General features: G+C 36.5%; 1 protein-coding gene across 1 annotated transcript in view; it reads right to left on the reverse strand.

The window, feature by feature from the left end:
- Nucleotides 1–23,162, reverse strand: part of SEC23A (SEC23 homolog A, COPII coat complex component) — a 61,361-nt gene that overhangs the window by 9,077 nt on the left and 29,122 nt on the right. Inside the window, exons 14-18 of the mRNA XM_045848641.1 lie at nucleotides 16,487–16,640; nucleotides 7,054–7,131; nucleotides 4,783–4,944; nucleotides 2,505–2,591; nucleotides 544–699 (exon numbers count right to left, since the gene is read on the reverse strand). Coding sequence (XP_045704597.1) covers nucleotides 544–699; nucleotides 2,505–2,591; nucleotides 4,783–4,944; nucleotides 7,054–7,131; nucleotides 16,487–16,640 — 637 coding nt within the window. The remainder of the gene's footprint in view (nucleotides 1–543; nucleotides 700–2,504; nucleotides 2,592–4,782; nucleotides 4,945–7,053; nucleotides 7,132–16,486; nucleotides 16,641–23,162) is intronic.

Consider the following 23,162-nt stretch of genomic DNA (forward strand, 5'->3'; position numbering starts at 1 on the left):
CTAAAAATAAATAAATAAAATCTTAAAAAAAAAAGTACAAATTGGTAGTTACAGAACAGCCATGGGATGTAAAGTACAGTATAGGAAATGGAGCAGTCAAAGAACTTACACGCCTGACCCATGGACATGAACTATGGTTGGGGATTTCCTGAGGGAATGGGGGATGCTGGGTGGAGGGGAAGAAGGGGGAAAATTGGGACAAGTGTAATAGAATAATCAATAAAATGTAATTTTTTAAAAAAGGAAAAATAGCCCTGGCTGGCGTAGCTCAGTGGATTGAGTGCGGGCTGCGAACCAAAGTGTCGCAGGTTCGATTCCCAGTCAGGGTACATGCCTGGGTTGCAGGCCATGATCCCCAGCAACCGCACATTGATATTTCTCTCTCTCTCTTTCTCCCTCCCTTCCCTCTCTAATAAAAATAAAATAAAATAAATAAAATCTTTAAAAAATTTTTTAAAAAGGAAAAGTAAAGGAAGGCAAGTAGGAACACCTCATCACAAAAGAAGCAACAAACAAACACACATGTAAATTAACAGTACTTACCTGGCTGCCCCCGTGTTCAGTGTCGATGTACCTGGGCATTGGAAATCTGGAGTGAAGAATCTCCTGGGCATCGTCCACTGGGGCTTGCAGAAGGTGGCGGAAATTTTCATACTCTGGCATGTCCTGGTATCCTGACTTGCGCCACTGGGCTATGGTCTAATTTTAAAATGATTCAAGGAATTATTAGCTTTAATTTCTTGTCTCTCCAAAATCTTAATGATTTTTTTTCAACTGAAGTAATCTTCAGAAAGTAAGAAAATTATAGATTATTCCATTCATCTCAATTTTTAAAGTTAAGAATACAAATTCTCAGTATTCTTAAGTAAACAGATACACTATTAGGATATTTATTCTCCTTTAAAAATCAAGAGAAATAATTAATCCAAAAAATCTTAAAACACTATGCTTAATGTTACTAAAAGGCTTATAATACATGAGGGAAATTTTTGTTACAGAAGATTTCCCAGAGATTTCTAAATGACCTACTATTAAGAAGTCTTTACCAACAGAGTTACATTCTGGCAAGGAAAAAAAACGTAAAAACTTAAAAAATAACAGCAATGCTCTCACCAAGATAAATATACCTGTAGAACATCTGAATCAATTCTTTTATTAAGATAAATAGCCCCAAAATCACATAATTAAATTACCAAAAATTTAAATCTGAATTGGTTTCTAAGTTAACTGAAATAGTCAATACATTCTACAATATCTCTGTATTTAATAGAGAAACAATCATCTGCATTTTTTGTTTCTTCTTTAAGCATATTAACAAGTTATTTAAAGACACAAACATTACCATAAAATAAAAAATAAGCAAAAACCTAGCTCTGTCATATTATAGAAATTATTCTTAGAAAGAGCATTAATAAATAATAATGTTGCTGGGTAAACTGTTAGAACAACCAGTGACACAAGGCAGGCACTGAATACTATTTGTGAGGTTATTAAAAACATGAATAAGGGTGTAACAGAACTCATTGAAACATTCACAGATAGCAGAAAATGGGATTAAACCGTTTGTTAATTCATAAAGACAAAAAAAGTAAAGGGCATAAGTAACTAATATCAATTAAAAATGATAATAAATCTTTTAAAAGTTCTGAATAATATTACTTTAAAAGATATTTCTGCAATGCCTTTACTACTACAGTGAAAATGAAATATCATTTACAATTCAAAAGATTGAAAAATAAATAGCACGAGTTATTAGAATATTAGACTATAAGCCTGAGTCTGGGTCTGAGACTAAAGAATCTCTATCTTTCAAAGCATCCAGAGTACAGTGCTTTTTTATACAGAGGAAGCACTTATATATTGGCTGAATGAATAAATGCAGAATAAATAGAGTTCTGCTAAATATCTTAATGGCCACTCAAATATTCTGCCCTTTCCAATTATTTACTATTCCAATTAAGTGAAGTTATAAATAAATTTTAATTCACTTAGATTTTAAATAAATTTTCAAGACATGTGCATCATTTTTAAAAATACTTTAGGCTAAAGACGGGCTGGGCTGCTCCTTCTGTGGGATAGCCCATTCTCTGTCTCTCTGGTCCACTAATAAACTCACTTTCACTTTAAATGCAAAAAAAAAAAAAAAATTCATGTGGAATACATGAAATAATGAAAAGGAAAGCTTGTCCACTGACAAAGGTTGACTCTTCCTCTCTTAATGTTTTTGGGTAAAATCCAAAAGTACGATACACCTATGCATATATCAACACTCTTACTTTCACAACACTATGCTTTATGTAAAATCTACTTGTCTAATCATGCATGGATAAACAGATAAAATAACCACAGCTGGGTCAACTGCAAATGAAATCTGAAACTAGCACATTTTATACATATTTCACTGAAATGTAAATAAAAATTTATCATAGTGGAAAATGCTAGCCATACAGTGAAAGGCAAAGACTTTACATACATGCACCGTTTTAAATGCCATGGAATCTTACCTCACCATGATAAATCAAAATCTGGAAGAATGTGTCCATGAGAAGAATACGATCTGCAAGAATGCTGCTGCTATCAAGGAGAACTGGCTAATGTGAAGAAAATGAGAAAGGAGAAAGAAGGAAATATAAATTACTTAAAGACACAAAAGATCTTTCCACAATCTATTAATTTAAATTTTTTAAGTTTTAAATTTATATATTACTTAAAACCTCTCGCTATTCTGAATTCTCATGACATATTCTTACTTTACCTTCTCTAAAACGAGGTTAACAACTGAAAAATAGAGTTCAGTCAAGAAGAAACCAAGGATGTCTCCTAACCTTGATGGTGGCACTACTGAGTGAAAGAGGAAAAGCTTGGGATGGAGCAAATTTGAAAAAATAAGGACTATGATATGAAAGGGAACTAATCACAAATATTGGGGTATCACATGCATGAAGACAGTAATGGAAGATTACACTGCATCGTACAGAGAGGGAAGACAGAGAGAAAGCCAGACAACCCTAGAGGTCTGAAAGGGGCATGCCAGCAACAAAATGGCATGGCCTGAGAAGGAACAGGCCACAAGCAGGAGGAAACCCAGCAGGAGCTGCAGGTGTCAGAGAAGCCCAGAGCAAAAAGGTTTACAAGGAGTTCTCATCACTAGGAAAACACTGCTGAGAGTTCTAGCAAGATGTAAGGCATTGTTAAGAGTTGTTTCAGTGTGTATTAGGGACAAGAGTCTGACTAGTCCAGGCTGAGAACAGAATATGAGGTGAGAAAATAGATTCTGAGTTTGGCTGTGATTGAGACCCAGGAAAATGGGGTGGCAATTAGAAAAAAAAGTCAAGTCAAGGGTTTTTTTCTTTGCTTGTTTGTTTGTATTAACATGACAGCTTTTATTATTCCGTGTTAATAAGAAGGATCCAGATAGAGAGAAAATGAAGATAATGCAGAAAACAGAGGATATGTCCAAAAGCAAAGCCTTAAGAAAATGAAGCCAGTGGGACTCATGGACTAAATGGAAAGGCTTGACAGGGGCAGGCACTAGAGGTGATAGGATTCCATTTTCTTCTGAACATTATTCCACTTTTTCCAAATGTCTATAATTTACATATGTTACTCTGAAATTTTTAATTGTTATTTCTAAAACTTCCCTTCCTAATTCAAGGAACTATAAGACAAAATATTTAGCTAGATCAACATATTAGAAATACGTATTTTACTAAAAAAGTAGATGCCATAAAAAAATACTAAAACAATTATAGTAACAAAAGATAACATTTTACCCACTGTTTTTACAAAACAGTAAATAAAGGCCTCATGAGGGATCATTAATCAATAAGTTGTAAATATTCTCTTTTTCATGACTTTCCCTAAAGTGTTATTTTCAAATATAGTCATAACATACTTCTATATAATAAAACAGACTATTTTAACTATAGAATGAAAAAACTGTTTATTTAATAATATGTTAAAATAAGTGGAACAGTTTGTTACGAAGATTAAATGGATGACTTTATCCCTTTCTAAGTACAAGTCTATATATATAATCAACTGTATATAGTCAAAAAAGACTACAGAAAAATATTATATTAAAACAAGAGGATACAGATTCTAGAATCATGACATTGTTAAAGATATAAAAATCATAAGCCCTAGAGGATTTGATCAACTAAATGACTGGACACAATAATTTTTTATTTCCAGTTTGCAATCTGCTTCAGTGCCTGCAGCTACAGGCAGAGGCCAGGCAACGGTTTCAAGGTCTCAGTCTGCTTTGGCATGGGGCATTACAGGACACCCAGGGACACAGGCCTGCAAAATGATTTTAAAATTCTCTTCCATCTTGCCCTGACCAGTATGGCTCAGTTGGTTGAGCACCATTACACAAACCGAGGGACACCAGTTCAACTCCTGGTTGGGGAACACGCCCGGGTTGCAGGTCGGGGCACATACAAGAAGCAACCAACTGATATTTCTTTCTCATACCAATGTTTCTCTTTCTCTCTTTATCCCTCCTTTCTCTCTCTCTAAAAATAAATAATTTTGTTAAAGTCTCTTCTGTCTCATTATTTCATTATTTTTTAATAATTTCCTAATATGGCCTAGGATGAAGCCTAGCACATAGTAAGCACTCACAAATATTCTCAATGAACACATGAATAACTTAAGATAATTATTTTTAAATTAAATTCTTATATTTAGTAACTGTGTTCAAGAAAAAGTTAGTTGATTTCGCTTTTTAACAGTACACATCACCATAACAAAACCAATTTTTTTTTATGTTCCTCTTACCTCTGGTGGTCCACTAAAAGAATATGCATACAGAATAGGCTGAATCATGATTAGAGACTGGGTCAGATCTTGACGCATAAAATGGTGACGATAATATGAACTCTCATCAGGACTATTGTTAAAAACTTGCAAGAAAGGAGACCTTCTTAAGTGAAACATAAACTACAAGATAAAACATGTGAGATAGCTTTTTAATGATTTTAATATTGCAACAGGAGTTTACTATTATAAAAAGCATTTGATTACAACTGCTAATACCACAACAAAATTATAATAACATTCTAAACTGTATTCCTTAAAATCTTATTCATATTTATCAGATACTTGAAAATTTAATTCAACAATTAAAAAATTAAAGTAATAGAGATGACTGAAAATAAAAACAAAAATAGAGACCAAAAACACCCATCTCAGATTTAAGTTATTCAGAGGCTGATGTCAGATGATGTGTTATCAGCCTTCTTTCTTTTTATTCCTCATCTCTCTGGCCACATCTCTGGGATTTTTTAATTATTATTCATTAACACCACCAAAATACTTAAAGAGAACATAAAAGTAGATTAACAGGTTTTTAAAAGGGACTTACATACACCCACTTGTTTCTTAATATTTAAGGTCTTCCTAATCTCTAAGCAACATTCCTTGCACTGTTTCATTTATTCTTTCTCCTTTCACTTTCTCCCCTTCCACTCACTCCTCACATGAAAAAGATCAGAAAGGAAACTTACACCTGAATAAAAGATAGCTCCACTGTCCCCTGACTTAATCAAAAGGTCTTTGATACAATCAGTAGGATTGGCTCCAAAGTACTCCTATCCATTTGTCTTTCAGTTACTTCTCTCACCTTCCTTCAGCCCTCATGTCTCAAGTGCCTACATGTTGCTCCTGAAAAAAACTTGCTTCACAGTTCTCGCCCAACACATGCCACTCACTGAAATTTTCATTCCTTTTCCTAATGCCTTATCACTTCAGCCATTCTTTTTTATTCACAGGAATATGTAACTGGTAAATTTAGAGTTAAATATTTTGAAGACAAAGATCTCCCTTAAATTTAGTCTATGTCACCTTTTAGAAGATCATTAGCCTTTGAAAACCCAAAGTAAAAAAGTTTTTCTGGGTCTTCTGGTCTCTATTTCCTGTAGAGGGGAAAAGATCAGATGCCCAGATTTCTCTGAACCTAAAAGCCTAAAGAGAAGCTTTAGAGTAGGGAAAAAAAAGAAAGCAAGGAAAGTGTGGAAAATTTAGTCAAATGCTTAGGCTAATGCCCCCATTCCCTTTCCTATTAGTTTCTGCTATGAAGATGAGGCCCAAGAACTCCCAAAACAGCAAGGTTTTTTTGCTTGTCTTAAGACAAGTGGGCTCTGCCTTTTCCTAGTTCTTCAAAACTTCACCAGAGGTTTAGGGAAGTCTCCCTCTATAAACATGGAGTTACAGGTCAATAAAATATTTTCCAAAAAAAATGTAAGAGGAGCTCTGAAAAGAAAGTTGAAGCTTTAAAGAACGTTTTCATGAGCAAAAATTTGAATTTCCACTCATCAACATTAATTATCCTTCTAGGCTGAGTTAAATGCCACCTCTTCTATAAATATGTATCTAACCAATTATTTGGAAGGATTCCTCTAAATTTCCTTTAAATTCTGTATATCTTTCATACCATTTCACATGTTCAGTTCTGTGATCTCACCCTTCAGACTGAAAGCTCCTTAAAAATGGGATCCACATCAGTGTTTATTCTCCTAAAGTTCCTTGCAGACAGTACTTAATTGAATAAATGTTATCTGTTACATTAAAGCAACAGGTAAGGGATAGATTCAGCTGTCCAGTGAAAAGATTCTATAAGATAAATCAAATTAGTTTCTATTTATCTGGTATGTCCCCATAAAACTGTTTTCAAATGCTGACCCCATGCTGTAAGAATAGCTGATCTGTAAAAGTATTTCAAGTTAAGTTCTTTTGGTACCATTGTAATTAGATGCCTTATGTCAAAGGGAATGCTAATCTGCCCTACCCTTAATTCTATTCCACAGGAGGGTTCCAATGTAATTTCTACTTACCACAAATAAATTCTATTTGCAACGCCAACAGAAAAATACTATATATTTTTTCACTGACTACTCACAGCACAATACTAATTTCTTATCTATCCCAAAACTTACCTAACCAAAAGAATAACCCAATACAATAGGTTCTATAAGTAATAAAAGTTAACAACAAAGTAAGACTCAATGCTATCATCAATACAAAGAGAACATAGACCTTTTATTTACTCACCTGTGGATACAGGGAGAAAGTTTCTGAAAATCTGAAGGAACTTGGATCATCTTTGTGATACTCTCCAAATTTCTGACACTAAATAAAATAAAACATGTTAGTAATATACCTCCTGGCATAGAATTAAATGGTGGCCTATGCATATTCTATTTTAAAAAGTTACTACCCTTTAGGAGGCAAATACTTGATATAGGATAAAATTGGAACATTGCTTATAGACTTACTAAAAGATTAGTTACAACGAAAGGAATACATTTGAATTTTAGAACTAAGTACTAGATAATTTATATATTTATCTATGTCTTATAGAGCAAATAAAAAGCAAAATTGAGCTGATCACATTTTTGGCTTCTAGGAAAAATCACTTCAGAACCACAGTTATCCAAGAGATAAAATGCTATAGTTGTAGAGCTAATCCTTAGAAAACAGGTCTTGGTATCTGAGAATAAGAGCTTGGAAGTCTTCAATGTTTCCTAATTACACTTCATTGGTGAAGTTTACAGATTAAGGTAATAATCTTCACTGCCCAATATGATAGCCACTAGCAATAAGTAAAAATTTAAAGTAATTAAAATGAAATAAAAATCCAATTGCTCAGTTGCACCATCCATACAGGGGTGGGCAAAGGTAGGTTTATAGTTGTAAAACAAATAAATAATACAATAATTAATAAATAATAATAAACTTTTTCACATATTCACAACTGTAAATCTACTTCTGTCCACCCCTTTACATTTGATGTGCTCAGTAGCCACATGTGGGTAGTAGCTCCATAATGGACAGTGCAAAGTACAGATATTTCCACCACTGCAGGAAGTTCTCCTGGATAGTGATGACCCAGAATATCAAATACATTTAAAAGATGCTGCGAAATAGCCAATATATCATGCATTAATAACTATCGATCATATTATATTAAATACACACATTTTCTACTGTGCCTATGATTCTGTTAAAGCATTGGACATACCTGATATTATGGTTAATAAGAGTAACAAAAACACTGTTGACTTTTATATGTTTGGGTAACTAGGGATGTCCAAAAGCCTAATTTCCAGAGCAGGATATATCTGACACTTACATCTGAAAATTTTGCTTTTATTATGAACATTTTTTTCAGGTCATTAAATACTCTACTACTTCATTTTTAATGGCTGACTAGCCCTCCACTATGTTGATATTATAGATATATATTACCTGTAATACATACAGATTTTACATACACATATGTAATATATATTACATATATATCATAACTATCTTAACCAGTCCCTCATTGCTAGCATTTAAATTTGTCCTGTTATATCTTCAGGATAAATTCTTAGAATTTTTGAGTTTTCTTGAAGAAAATGACAATACTTGCTAGAAGGCTTGTTCTGTCCTTAACTCAGTAATTATTTATGCACCAAGGTGGCAACATAAAAGGACCCTAAGGGTCAAAGCCCAAGCTCTGTGAGAATAATGATATCCTTATGGGTCCCCTTTAATTGAGGTACTGCTAACTTAGGATAGCAAAGAATAAATTTGGGAGAGAGATAGGAAGTGGAACTGACAGGACTGGGGATGTGGCAGGGAATGAAAGAGAAAGAGCAATTTTACACGACTCAACATTTCTGGCTTAGATGGCATATTACTCAGGAACACAAAGGAATAAACCACCACCATCCACAACAACATGGATGACTCTCAGCAGTGTTAAATGAAAGATGCCAGGCTTAAAGGCTATGTTGTATATAATTCCATTTATATGACATGGTGGAAAAGGAAAAATCATTGCCAGAGTAAACCAATCAGTAGTTTCCAAGAGCTGGGCTCGGTCACAATGCGGCCAAGGGCATAAGGGAAGTTTCAGAGGTGGTGGGACAGTTCTGTATCCTTATCATAGAAATAGTTACATAGCATAAGCTGGTATAAAACCAATGGCTAAAAAGGTGAATTCTACTGAATGTAAATCATAAGAAATCTGACTTAAAAATAAATTTCTGGTTTGGGCAACTGGGTAGGAAATGATGCCATTCATGATCTAGAGAACACAAACACTTCAGGAGGAACAGGTTTTAATGTGGGTGGGTGGGCAGAAGAGGATTTCTGTTTGGGTGTGTTGAATTTCAACATCCAAGAGATGGAATCTTGTGAGCAGCTGAACACATAGGTGCAGAACTTGTAACAGAGTTGAGGACACAAAACAGCATGGGCAGCCCTCAGCTCATTGGCTGTGGGTGAAGCTGCAGGACTGGCAGAGTTGGCTCTGGAAGAGGGGTACTGCTTGTGTGGGTTAGTGGTTACCTGCAAGATGTGCTTTTAGATGCCTTCCCTCCAATTCCCTCCCTGAAATACCTGCACATCCTTAAAGTAATTTAACCTTATATTGTCATTTACCACCTTCAACAATGAGTGCTCCTGGGAATCATAACACAATTTAAAAAAAGGTTGATGTAATGATTTCTAATGGAAATGACTGAGGTTAAATCCTCTTCTGAGAGCTGTGTTAGGATTTAGGATGGTGCCCTTAAATACTTCAAAATGTAGAACATATTTGTCAGCTCTATCCATTTAACCTGATGTATTACTTTTCCCAAACATAGTTGAAAATAGACACATTCTTCCTTATATATTACTTAATAACCTCCTACAGAGAATTCTTTCAAACTGCAGCTTGGAAAATTCTGCCTTAAACCAAAGGATTGAGACTTGAGACTTGGCAGGCAGTCCCAGTGTAGCAGCATGTACTGGGAAGGGAAAGGAAGCATCTAGGACCTGAAGGGCCTTCCCAGTGTCTCAAACTGGGTACCTCTGCCAGAGACCCAGCTATGGCTACAGAGTGAAAGGGGAACCAACTCTCTACCAAGGGCCAGCCTTGGGCTCAGAGGAAGAGCACTCAGGTACCCCAGCCAATCCCAGCTCAGGCACAAACTAATGGCCAGATCACTTAACTCCCATTGCTGATTGTGGAATTCTAGCACCAACCTCAAAAGATTATTGTGAGATTTAAATAAAGTAACTAAAGAGGAAAAAATAACGTGATAATGACAAAAGTGGTCACCTTAGAAACAGCACAACTAAAGGGCCTGGTACCACTGGTAAAGCAAGGAAAAACCTGGCTTGTGTAAAATTGGCAAGGAAAGCCCCAAGTGTGTTAAGAGAAACTTCCTAACATTAGCCAAGGCTAATCTGATAAAGTGTTTAACCATTGGGCTAGCAGCACAACTAAAGGGAGAACACAATTAGTGGTTAGTGGTAAATCAAAGGACAAAGATGGAAAAAAAAATCAACTATCAATTTTGAGTTGTAAGAGAATGTCATTCAACAGAAAAGTCCAAGAGTCAACGAAGTAAGGAACAGATTCATGAAGCTGGACACAAAGGTGACCAACAAGACAGAGAATAGAGGTGGCCAATCACATGTTGATACTAGTACCTTAACTGATACTGACCAAGGGGAGCAAGAGCATATATTAAAGGGGTCAGAAGCAAATGTGGTACCAGCACCAATTTGGCCATATAATGCCCATTATCTAAAAAAACTTTTTAAATAGATGTTTATTTTTAATTAACATTACTCTGAATCATCAAGGGGAAAAAAAGTATATTCACCATGCCAAATAAAGGCAAAGATGTTTGTTAGTATAACTGCATAGATTTTTCACTAGAAAAACAACTTAGAGAAGTGCAGTACCTAAAAGATATTAACCCTCTCTCTATTTGTGTAGTTTTCACTGTTACAGCTGAAAAATTCAGCAGTATGGAATCAGTACAAAAAAGTGAGTCTACACTATATAATAACTACTTAGCATAGCTTCTCTAACCAAGATTCATTTGTCATCACCTGAAGCTTCGATTCATTTGTACACTAATTAGATTCAATAGATTAAAGGGAAAAAAAATGTAGAGATCTCCAAGATGGCAGCCTAGATAAACACAGATCACCTCCTCGGACAACCACATTATAATTACAACTAAACTATACAACAACCATCACACAGAACTGCAACAAATCGAGTAAATGGAGGTCCTGAAACCACGAAAGTAAAGGAGGAGCGGAGGGGCAGAGGGGCAGAGGGGCAGAGGGGCAGAGGGGCAGAGGGGCAGAGGGGCAGAGACATGGAATGGGCTGGTCCCACACTCATGTGTGGCAGATAAAAATCAGGAGAGGTAAATCCAGAACAAGAGGTCCCAGTCTCACACCAGGACCCCCAGCCCAGGGTTCCAGCGCCAGAAAGGTAAGTCCCCATGGCTTCTGATTGTAAAAACCAATGGAGATTGAGACAATGGAACAAACTGCTAGATTTCCAGGCAGTTCCTCTAAAAGTGCCCATACACAGACTTACTCAGACTTACTTCCGCTGAGTATCAGGCAGCAGCTCGAAAGCATCAGTGGCATATGGAGAGGAACTGAAGTGTCTGACATCAGGGCATGACCTGGGGGAAAGCCTTCTCCCAGGCAGAAGTGCTGGCAGAAGCCAATGCTCCTCTTCTGAGCGCTCCCCCCACAGAGCCACAGAGCGCACAGCACCATATCTGAGACTCCAACAACCTGGCTCACACTGTTTCCCCTGCCGTGATGATTCCCAGAGACTCCACCCCACCCAACTTACGGTCCCACCAAGCAGTTAACATTGGCTTTTCCATATGGATGACTTGTCTTGGCTTAGGCTTCTGATGTTCCTAAATCCTCTCAAACAAGCAGCAGCTGGCCTCAGTCAGCTTCTGTACCTTACTAAGTGGCCCGAGGCCCAACACTAGCAGCAGTAGGCCTCAGTTCACAATCTGGCCTTGCTAGGGCACCTCCAAGCCCAGCACAAGAAGCAGCCAGCTATGGATCACAATATAGCTTATGCCAAGTAGCCCCAGACAGAACACAAGCAAGCACCAGAGCCATGCTGAAGTAAACTTGACTCTATAGAGTGGGCCACTGCATGGATGATCCTACACAGAGTGCAGAGGTTGGTTGTCAGGGGTCACAGCCAGTCCTTACGGCTGCCCATTGGCCTGCCAAGAGCAATCAAGGCTTGCCCTGGCTGGCGTAGCTCAGTGGATTGAGCACGGGCTGCAAAACAAAGCATCGCAGGTTCAATTCCCAGTCAGGGCACATGCCTGGGTTGCAGGCCACAGCCCCCAGTAACTGCACATTGATGTTTCTCTCTCTCTCTCTTTCTCCCTCCCTTCCCTCTCTAAAAATAAATAAATAAAATCTTTTAAAAAAATAGTCCTTTAAAAAAAAAAAGAGCAATCAAGGCTTAACTACAAGAGGAGGGTATACAAGAGGGAGGGCACACCTCTGAGCCCCCAGCTTAGGTGATATGGGAGGCTGTGTCACTGGATCCTACAGGACACTTGTTACACTAAACTACACTAACAAGACATGGAGTCAAAGCAGCTCTACCTAATACATAGAAACAAACCTGGAAAGGCTGCCAAAAAGAGGAGACAAAGAAACATGGTGCAAATGAAAGAACAGAACAAAACTCCAGCAAAATAACTAAACAAAATGTAGATAAGCAATTTTTCAGATGCAGAGTTCAAAACACTGGCTACAGGATGCACAAGGAACTTGGCAAGTACTTCAAAAGCATAAAAAAGGATCCAGTCAGAAATAAAGGATACACTAATTGAAATGAACAATTTACAGGGAAGCAACAGTAGAGTGGATGAACCTGAGAATCAAATCAATGATTTGGAACATAAGGAAGCAAAAAACAACCAACCAGAAGAAGAAAAAGAAAAAGAATCCAAAAAAACAAGGATAGTTAGTATAAGGAGTCTCTGGGGTAACTTCAAGCACATCAGCATTCACATCATAGGGGTACCAGTAGGAGAAGAGAAAGAGCAAGAAATTGGAAATCTATCTAAAAAAATAATGAAAGAAAACTTCCCTAATTTGGTGAAGGAAATAGACATGCAAGTCCAGGAAGCACAGAGTCCATAAGATGGACACAAAGAGGCCCACTCCAACACACATCATAGTTAAAATGCCAAAGGTGAAAGATAAAGAGAAAATCTTAAAAGCAGCAAGAGAAAAGCAGGCAGTTACCTACAAGGGAGTTCTCATAAGACTGTCAGCTGATTGCTCAAAAGAAACTTTGCAGGCTGGAAGGGATTGGCAAGAAACATTCCAAGTAATGAAAAGCAAGGACCTATAATCAAGATTACTCTACCTGACAAAGCTATCATTTAAAATCAAAGGGCAGATAAACAGTTTCTGAGACAAGAAAAAAACTAAAGGAGTTCATTATCACCAAACCATTATTTTTTTTAAGATTTTATTTATTCATTTAGAGAGAGTGGAAGGGAGGGAGAAAAAGAGGGCAAGAAACATCAATGTGTGGTTGCCTCTCACGTGGCCCCCCCACTGGGGACCTGGCCTGCAACCTAGGCATGTGCCCTGACTAGAAATCAAACTGGCGACCCTTAGGTTCGCAGCCTGAGCTCAATCCACTGAGCTATACCAGCCAGGGCCCAAACCATTATTATATGAAATGTTAAAGGGACTTATTTAAGAAAAAGATGATCAAAACTATGAACAACAAAATGGCAGTAAGTATATATCAACAATTGAATCTAAAAAACAAACTAAGCAAACATGCAAAACAGAAACAGAATCATAATATGGTAAACGGTTTGATAATTACAGATGGGAAGGGGACTTGGGTGAATAGGTGAAAAGGTGAAGGAATGAAGCACAAATTGGTCATTACAGAATAGTCATGGGAATGTAATGTACAATATAGGAAATGGAGTAGCCAAAGAACTTACATGTGTGACCCATGGACATGAACAAAGGTGTGGGGACTGCCTGAGGGAGTGAGGGTTGCTGAGAGGAGGGGGACAAAGAGGGGAGAACTGAGACAAATGTAATAATAATCAATAAAATATAACTTAAGAAAGAAAAAATGTAAATACCATCATATTCTCACCACTCTTCCCATATGTGAGGGGTTCTTAGTCACTAGGGATTCTATAAGAGACTGACTTTTTAAAAAATATTTTTTAAGAGTTGCATAACATAGGATACCTGCCACAGTCATGGACAGTTTCCAAGTTATCCTGTTAGCAATTTCTTTAGAAATCTTTCAGTCCCATGTGGCAGCACGCAGTAGGACAGTGTTCATTTGGATAACTCCATTCTCAGTATTTGACACAAGGGAAACAGATAATTGGTGACAGCTGTTTTGCACAGGAAGCAGGAGAGTAGTCTGACGGCATCAGCCTCTCCCTCCCAAACTCCCTCCACCAACTTCCTCTATACACCGATGCCAACTGAGAACAGACAAGCTATACTGTTGCAACAGAAGATCAGGGTAAAATTTTCATCACGCTATGACTCAGCTGTCCTCTAGCCCCAGCAGCCTTGCTGCTGTGGTAAATGCTGCCAATTACAGAATGTGTAAATTAGAAGTGAATTATACTGTTGGGTTTTTAAATTTTGTATTTTTTTGCAACTGACTCATTTAGTTACTTAAAAGCCATTCTGTTTTATATTTTATAAGTATATGCATTTGTGTTTTACAAGTATAACAAACAATACAGCAATTTTTGAAACTGAAGTGTGAGATAGAAGGGAAAGATTCCAGACATAATCCTAAGAGAATTCTAAAGAATTATAACCACTGAGTCATTTCACTAAATCATGCAAGAAGGGACATAGAAAAAGTCCATCTTTATGATGAAAGCTGCTTATCAGTGCTTTTTACATGGACAGATAACCCAAGTTGTACTATTCAATTTTGTGTCATATGTGCTCATCTACAAAGGCAGTAACAGCTCCAGCAAAAGGGAAAAAGCACTTTACTATGAATCACAGCCACTTGACAAATAAAAGTACTGATTCCTTCAAACAGCTTTTAGAACCTCAAAACAATGAAGTGAAAAGGCTCAGGAAGCAAGCTATTTCAGAGCACAACTTATTACCCAGAAAAGGAAAAGTCATACAGTTGGTGAGAACCTAATAATGCCAATAAGGCCAACAGGTAAAATTACTGTTAAGTAAAATGCTGGGACAAGATGCAATCTGAGAAGCTGAAAAGGTTCTATCTTAAAACATTATAATATAAGCAAATGCATTGATAACACATCACATGATGCTGAGAGGTTGTGTAATTAGTTGAAAAGTAACAGCCTCTCTATTCAAGTTGATGAGTCAATAGATTTCACCCATGTCATGTCATCTTCCTATCTGGGAACAAAATATCTATCTTGGAGGAATTGTGTTGGTATTTGTACTAATGGTGTATAATCAATGGTTGACCCTATCAGAGGTTTACATCTCTTGTTAAAAGAGAAGACATGCTGATGTTGTCCTAACACTGCTTTCTTCACAGAGAGTTGCTAGTGTAAAAACACTCTTAGAGATGAAATGAAACAAAAAGTTCTGAATGATGCTACAAAAATGGCTAACTTTCTTAAACTAAGATTAGTTCATTCAAGAATGTTTTTAAAACTGCATGAAAATCTAGACAAAGAGCACAAATGCCTCCTTACAAACAGAAATTCAATAGCTTAGCAGAGTTCTCAACAGGGTGTTTGAGCCAATGGCTCAACAAAAGAAATAGGTCAGTCAGGGAAAGACAAGTACCATATCATTTCACTCATATGTGTAATCTAATGAACAAAATGAACTAACCTAACCAGGAAAATGGGGACAGACTCATAGATGGAGAGCACATGACAGCTGGGGGCTGGGAGGGTGAAATTAGGGGGTGGAGGGGGGTGAAATTAGGGGGGGTTGAGCAAAAAGGAAAAAAAGGATTCATGGACATATACAACAGCATGTCGATTACTGGAAGAAGGAAGGTATTAGGAGACTAAATGGTAATGGGAAAAAAATACAATAAAGATTAAATCAAAAAGAAAAAGTTATTGAATAAAAATGGAGCATTAGGAAACAAACTTAATTACACTCTAGGTCATAATGTAAGTAATAGGTTCCTGACATGTTAAAAACCAGTCTTTACCCATAATTTCACTAACACAAACTTTGGTGATCTAGATCCAGGTAATCAAGACTTGTCTATATGTTTCTATAATTAATTAAATATGTACACTTTTTATATCCCAAATAGTTTTTCTTAAAAATTTCCATTAAAATGAAAATAGAAAACTAAAACAACAGTGAAAAAATATGCAAAAAAAACAACCCAGTAAAAACAGTTACAGTAATTTAGTATTATGTTAGAAACTAATAGGATACCAGCCAAATGAAAAGTAAGATGTTACATAATTGTCACTTTCATTTTCAGGATAAAAGGCACTTTAGTTAATGGAAGAGATACATAAATTCTACTACTCAATATTATGCCTTTTTCAGCAACTTGAATAGGCGTCCCTCACATAGTCTTTCAGTTACATTGTTAAAACTTTCAAAGAGATTATCAGCAACAATATTTACTACAAATAAAGGCATACAGGTTTAGAAAAGCACAAGGTTCATCTCTTACCAGTCGAATGAGCTGTCTGTCCAGCCACCTAAGCACATCTGGCCCTTCCTCTGTTTCTGCTCTGTATATAGCCAGCCTGGCCATAAGAATGGCAGCTGCCTCCTGGTCAAAAGATGCGGCAATGTTTTGGATTTGAGTTTGAGCATCTGCCCAGCTAAAAACAAGAAGAAAGCAAAGAAATGCTGCCAAATTATTATATTCATGATATCATAGTTGGCTTTCACACATATTTAAATTAAAAAGCTACAGATAATTACTCCAATATTTCAAAATTACATTATTACCTAGAAAATTTGGTATTTTAAAAAAATTACTAACAGCAGTGTCAATGCAACATTCACTGTTTTTCAGAAAAATGCATCCAACCCTAATGAAATCTTCTAAAGTAATTGTAAAGGTAGCTCTCCAAACACATTCCTTAAAATATTAAGATTTTTACAAGTAAAAATAAAAGGAGGATTTGTGTGTGTGCATCTATGGACATAGATACACAAGCCTCTATCTCAGACTTTAAATTTTTCTTTCTTTAATTCTGTAAAAGCAGAAATACAGAAATACAAAAATAAAGGTTTATTCCCAATCTAAGTAACTCTCCTTCACTAAACTGGAAGATGAATAAATTATCAAAAATTTTTCTCATTGGTCTCTTTTTATTTTGGGGGGTAACAGTACTTAATAAAATTATACAGAGTTCAGGTGTATAACTCTGTAATACAGCATTTGTATATTATACTGTGTGCTCACAACCCCAAATCAAGTCTCCTTCCATCACCATTTATCCTTCCTTTACCCTATTCTACCTCTTCTCACCCCATTTTCCTCAGGTAATCACCATACTCTTGTCTGTGTCCATGAGGGTTGTTTTTGTTTTTTTTGTTTTGTTTTGTCTTGTTTGCTTAATACATTCAATTTTTACCTGGCCCCCGATCTCCATCACCTCAGAAAGCTGCCAGTCTTGTTCTCTGTGTCTATAAATGTTTCTTTTGTTTGTTCTTTAGATTCTACACATAAGTGAAATCATATGGTACATATCTTTTTCTGACTGGCTTATTTCACTTAGCATAATATTCCCCAGGTCCATCCATGCTGTCATGAAAAGAAAGATTTGCTTCTTTTCTATGGCTGAGTAGTATTCCATTGTGTAGATGTATCGCCACTTTTGTACCCACTCATCTATTGGTGGCCCCTTGAGCTGCATCCATATCTTGGCTATTGTAAATAATGCTGCTATGAACATAAGGGTGCATATATTCTTTTGAGATAGTGTTTTGGGCTTCTCTGGATATATTTCCAGAAGTGGGACTGCTGGGCCATAAGGTGTTGCATTTTTAATTTTTTGAGTAAAGTAAATCCATACTGCTTTCCACAGCAACGGCACCAGTCTTCATTCCCACCAACAGTGTATTAGGGTTCCCTTTTCCCTGCTTCCTCGCCAACACTAGTTTTTAAATGATTTATTAATGATAGCCATTCAGACAGGCATGAGGCAGTATCTCATTGTGGTTTTAATTTGCATTGCTCCAATGATTAATGATGTTCAGCATATTTTCATATGTCTATTGGCCATCTGTAGGTCCTCTTTGGAGAAGTGTCTATTCAGGTTCTTTATCCATTTTTTAAATTTGATATTTTCTGTTTTTGGTGTTTTTATAAGATCTTTATAAATTTTGGATATTAACCCCTTATCAGATGTATCATTGGCAAATATGTTCTCCCACATAGTGGGTTGTCTTTTCATTTTGTTGATGGTTTCCTTTGCTATGTGAGGACTTTTTAGTTTGACATAGTCCCATTTGCTTATTTCCTCTTATGTTTTCCTTGCCTGAGGAGATATATCAGGAAAAAAACATTCTGCAAGAAATGTCTGAGATTTTACTGTTTATCTTTTCTTCTAGGATTTTTGTTTTCACAACTTACATTTAAATCTTTGATCCACTTTGAATTTATTCTTATGTATGGTTTAAGGAAGTCATTTAATTTCATTTTTCTGCATGCATCTATCCAACTTTACAAACACCATTTATTGAATAGACTATCTTTACTCCATTGTATGTTCTTGCCTGCTTTGTCAAATAGACCATAAAAGGGTGGGTTTACTTCTGAGCTTCTATTCTGTTCCATTGCATGTTTGTTTTTATGCCAGTATCATGCTCTTTTGATTACTATGGCCATGTAGTATAGTTTGATATCAGGTTGTATGATTTTTGCAACTTTGTTCTTACTCAAGATTGCTGTGGCATTGTGAGGAATTTTTGGTTCCATATAAATTTTTGGAATATTTGTTCTAGTTCTGTGAAATACACCGCTGGTATCTTGATAGGAAATGCACCGACTCTGTAGATTGCTTTAGGTAGTATGAAGATTTTAATGATGTTAATTCTCCATATCCATGAAGATGCTTCCACATACACTATCTTCTTCAATTTCTTTCTCCGGTGTCTTACAATTTTCCAAAAACAGGTCTTTTACATTCTTAATTAAATTTACTCTTAGGTATTTTATTCTTTTTCAAGCAATTGTGAATGAAGTTGTTTTTCAAGTTTCCCTTTTTGATAGTTCATTGTTGGCATATAAAAATTCAACTGATTTCTGGATGTTTATTTTATTTCCTGCTAGTTTACTATATTCATTTATCAGTTCCAGTAGTTTTTTGGTGGAATCTTTAGGGATACAGTATTGTAGGAGACCATTCTGCATGGTGTGGGCCCAGCTACCACTTGGAGATGCACAGAACCCACACCTATGGATAGGTTCTCCTGTGGGGAATCAGGCCTGCAATGTGCCTAGGCCAGTTTGAGTCTTGCTCTTGCTAAAAAACTCCCTCACCCTGAATTGAGGACATTTACTGCAAAGTAACTTCCTAAAATCCATGCTAAACCTTCCAAGGATGAGTATAACTGGTTCAACCACTTTTGCCTTTTCATTTGCAAATATCCTTCTTCTGTGATGTGATTAGCAATACTGGCTCCTTTGTTTTCTGTAAAAGATAACCACCTAAAGCGAACCTGTGCATAGTAAATGAGGACCATCATGTAATGTACCGAGAAACCCAATGAAGGCCTGTCATGGCAAGGGCAAAGGCTTTTGCTCCCCTTGAGAGTAAAGCCATGCTGTCCTTTTTCCTCCACGAGACTCAGTAGTCTGTGTGAATGTCTCATTTCATCCATAATGACACAGACACTGCGGGCCGGTGTCGACATCACAGTATTATGTGATCTGCAAATAATAAGTTTTACCTCTTCCTTTCCAATGTGGATGACTTTGATTTCTTCTCTTGTCTGACTGCTGTAGCTAGGACTTCCAGTACTATGCTGAGTAAGAGAGGTGAAAGTGGACATTCCTGTTTCATTCTTGATCCTAAGAGAAACACTTGTTGATGGTGGATTTGTTACCTATGGCCTTTATTACACTGAGATATGTTCCCTATCTTCGCACTTTGCTGAGAATTTTTATCATAAATGCGTGCTAGATTTTGTCAAATGCTCTTTCTGTATCTATTGATATAATTGTGCAGTTTTTATCCTTCATTTCATTTATGTAGTGTTCTACATTTATTAATATTTGGATATTCTACCAAACTTGCAACACTGGAGTAAATTCCACTTGATCATGGTGTATGACCTTTTTAATATATTGCTGGATCTAATTTGCTACTATTTTCTGGAGAATTTTAGCATCTATGTCCATCAAGGATATTGTCCTTTCCTTTGGTGTTTTTGTTTTCAGGATTAGGAAAATGCTGGCCAGCTAAAATAAGCTTGGGAGTCTTCTCTCCTCTTGACTTTTTTGAAATAGTCTGAGAAGGATAGATGTTAGTTCTTCTTTGCATGTTAGGTAAAATTCACCTATGAAGCCATCCATTACAAAGCTTTTGTTTTATGAGAGTTTTCTGATTACTACTTGAATTTCTTTTTTTCATGTTTCATTGTAATTCTATTCAGTTGTCCCAATTTTCCCTTTGCCCTCCTCCACCCAGCCCAGCCTCCACTCCCACAGTCAATCACCATACCTCTGTCCATCTCCGTGTGTCATTCATACATGTTCTTTGACTAGTCCCTTCCCCTTTTTTCACCATAATGCCCCTCCCACCTCCCGTCTGTCCACTGTCAGTCCATTCCACATTTCCATGCCTCTAGCTCTGTTTTGCTCATTAGTTTATTTTGTTCATTAGATTCCTCTTATAGTTGCATTTCATATTTCTCTTTCACAGACTGGCTTATTTCATTTAGCATAATAGTCTCCAGTTCCATCCATTGTGTTGCAAAAGATAGGAGTTCCTTCTTTTTTTCTGCTGCATAGAATTTCCCTGTGTAAATGTAAGAGAGTTTTTTGATCCCCTCATTTACTGATGGGCACTTAAGCTGTTTCTAGCACTTGGCTATTATAAATAGTACTGCTATGAACACAGGGGCACATAAGTTCTTTTGACTTGGTGATCCAGAATTCTAGCAAATATTCCCAGCAGTAGAATTGCTGGGTCAAAGGGCAGTTCCCTTTTTAGATTTTGGGGGAATTTTTGGTTGTTTTTTTTTTAGGAAATTCCATACTGTTTCCCACGGTGGCTGTACCAGCCTACATTCCCACCAATAATGCACTAGGGTCTCCTTTTCTCCACATTTTAGCCAGCACTTGTTGTTTGTTGATTTATTAATGATGGCCATTCTGACAGCTGTGTGGTGGTATATCCTTGTAGATTTGCATCTCTCTGATGGCTAGTGATGTTGAGCATCTTTTTACATATCTATGGGCCACCTGTATGTCCTCCTTGGAAAAGTGTCTATTCAGGTCCTTTGCCCATTGTTTAATTGGATTGTTTGTCTTCCTGGTGTTGAGTTATATGTGCTCTTTATATATTTTGAAGATCAAACCCTTATCTGATACATCATTGGCAAATATGTTCTACCATATAGTCAGTTCCCTTTTCATTTTGATGATGGTTTCTTTAGCCACACAGAAGGTTTTTAATTTTATGTAGTCCCATTTGTTTATTTTTTTCCCTTTATTTCCCTTGCCCTATGAGGTATATCAGCAAAAATAATGCTATGTGGAATATCTGAAATCTTACTGCCTATGTTTTCCTCTAGGACTTTTATGGTTTTACAACATATATTTAAGTCTTTTATCCATTTTAAGTTTATTCTGGTGTATGGTGTAAGCTGGGAGTCGTTTTGTTGTTGTTGTTGTTTTGCATGTACCAGTCCAGTTATCCCAATGCCATTTATTGAAGAGGCTATTTTTACTCTATAGTATGTTTATGCCCACTTTGTCAAACATTGACCACAGAGATACGGGTTTATTTCTGGGCTCTCTACTCTGTTCCATTGATCTATGTCTGCTCTTATGCCAGTACCAGATGTTTTGATTATACAGTCTTGTAGCATAGTTTGATATCAGGTACTGTGATCCCTCCTACTTTGTTCTTCTTTCTCAAGATTGCTGAGGCTATTTGGGGTATTTTTTGGTTCCATATAAATTTTTCAAATATTTGTTCTAGTTCTGTGAAATATGCCATTGCTGTTTTAATAGGAATTGCACTGAATCTGTAGATTGCTTTGGGTAACATAGACATTTTAATGATGTTAATTCTTCCAATGCATGAACAAGGTATAGGCTTCCATTTATTTGTATCTTCCTCAATTTCTTTCTTCAGTGTTCTATAGTTTTCTAAGTATAGATCTTTTACATCCTTGGTTAAATTTATTCCTAGGTACTTTATTTTTCTTGTTGCTATAGTAATGGGATTTTTTTTCCTGATTTCTGTTTCTGATATTTTATTGTTGGTATAGAAAAATGCCTTTGATTTCTGAATATCAACTTTATCAAATTCACTTATTAGGTCAAGTAATTTTTTATTGGAGACTACAGGACACAGGTGGACAGAACACCCACAGACCAAATCCAGCCCTCCATCTTGTTTTATCTGGCCTAGCACCTTGTTTCTACCCAGCAGCAGCGACAAGTTCCTTGCCCCTAGTTAAGGTGTAGTTACATTTATACAGTCCTAAAACTACATTTGGCCCTTTGAAGGCAACTGCAAAAGGTCTGACACCCCAGCTATAGGGTTTTCAATGCACACTATCATATTGTCTGCAATAGTGACAGTTTACTTCCTCCTTTCCCATTTGGATGCCTTTTATTTCTTTTTCTTTTCTGATCACTTTGGGTAGAAGTTCCAGTATTATGTTGAATAAGAGAAGTGAATGCAGGCACCCTTGTCTTGTTTCCGATCTTAAAGAGAAAGCTTTTAGTTTTTGCCTGTTGAGTGTGATGTTGGCTATAGGTTTCCCATATGTGGCCTTTATTATGTTGAGGTATGCTCCCTCTATTCCTACTTTGCTGTTGTTTTTATCATAACAGGGTGCTGGATTTTATCAAATGTTTTTTCAGCATCAATTGATATGATCTTGTGATTTTTGGCCTTCACTTTTTACGTGGTATATTATGTTTATTGATTTGTGAATATTGTACCATCCTTGCACCCCTGGGATGAATCCCACTTGATCGTGCTATATGATCTTCTAACATATTGCTGGAGCTGGATTGGCAATATATTTTTTGGTATTTTAGCATGTATGTTCATCAGAGATATGGCCTGTAATTTTCTTTCTTTGTGTCTTTACCTGGCTTTGAAATTAGGACCATACTAGCCTTGTAAAAAGAGTTTGGAGTCTTCCCT

The sequence above is a fragment of the Phyllostomus hastatus genome, unplaced genomic scaffold (assembly GCF_019186645.2).
Source record: "Phyllostomus hastatus isolate PE091 unplaced genomic scaffold, TTU_PhHast_1.1 phas_contig_62, whole genome shotgun sequence".
Lineage (NCBI taxonomy): Eukaryota > Metazoa > Chordata > Mammalia > Chiroptera > Phyllostomidae > Phyllostomus > Phyllostomus hastatus.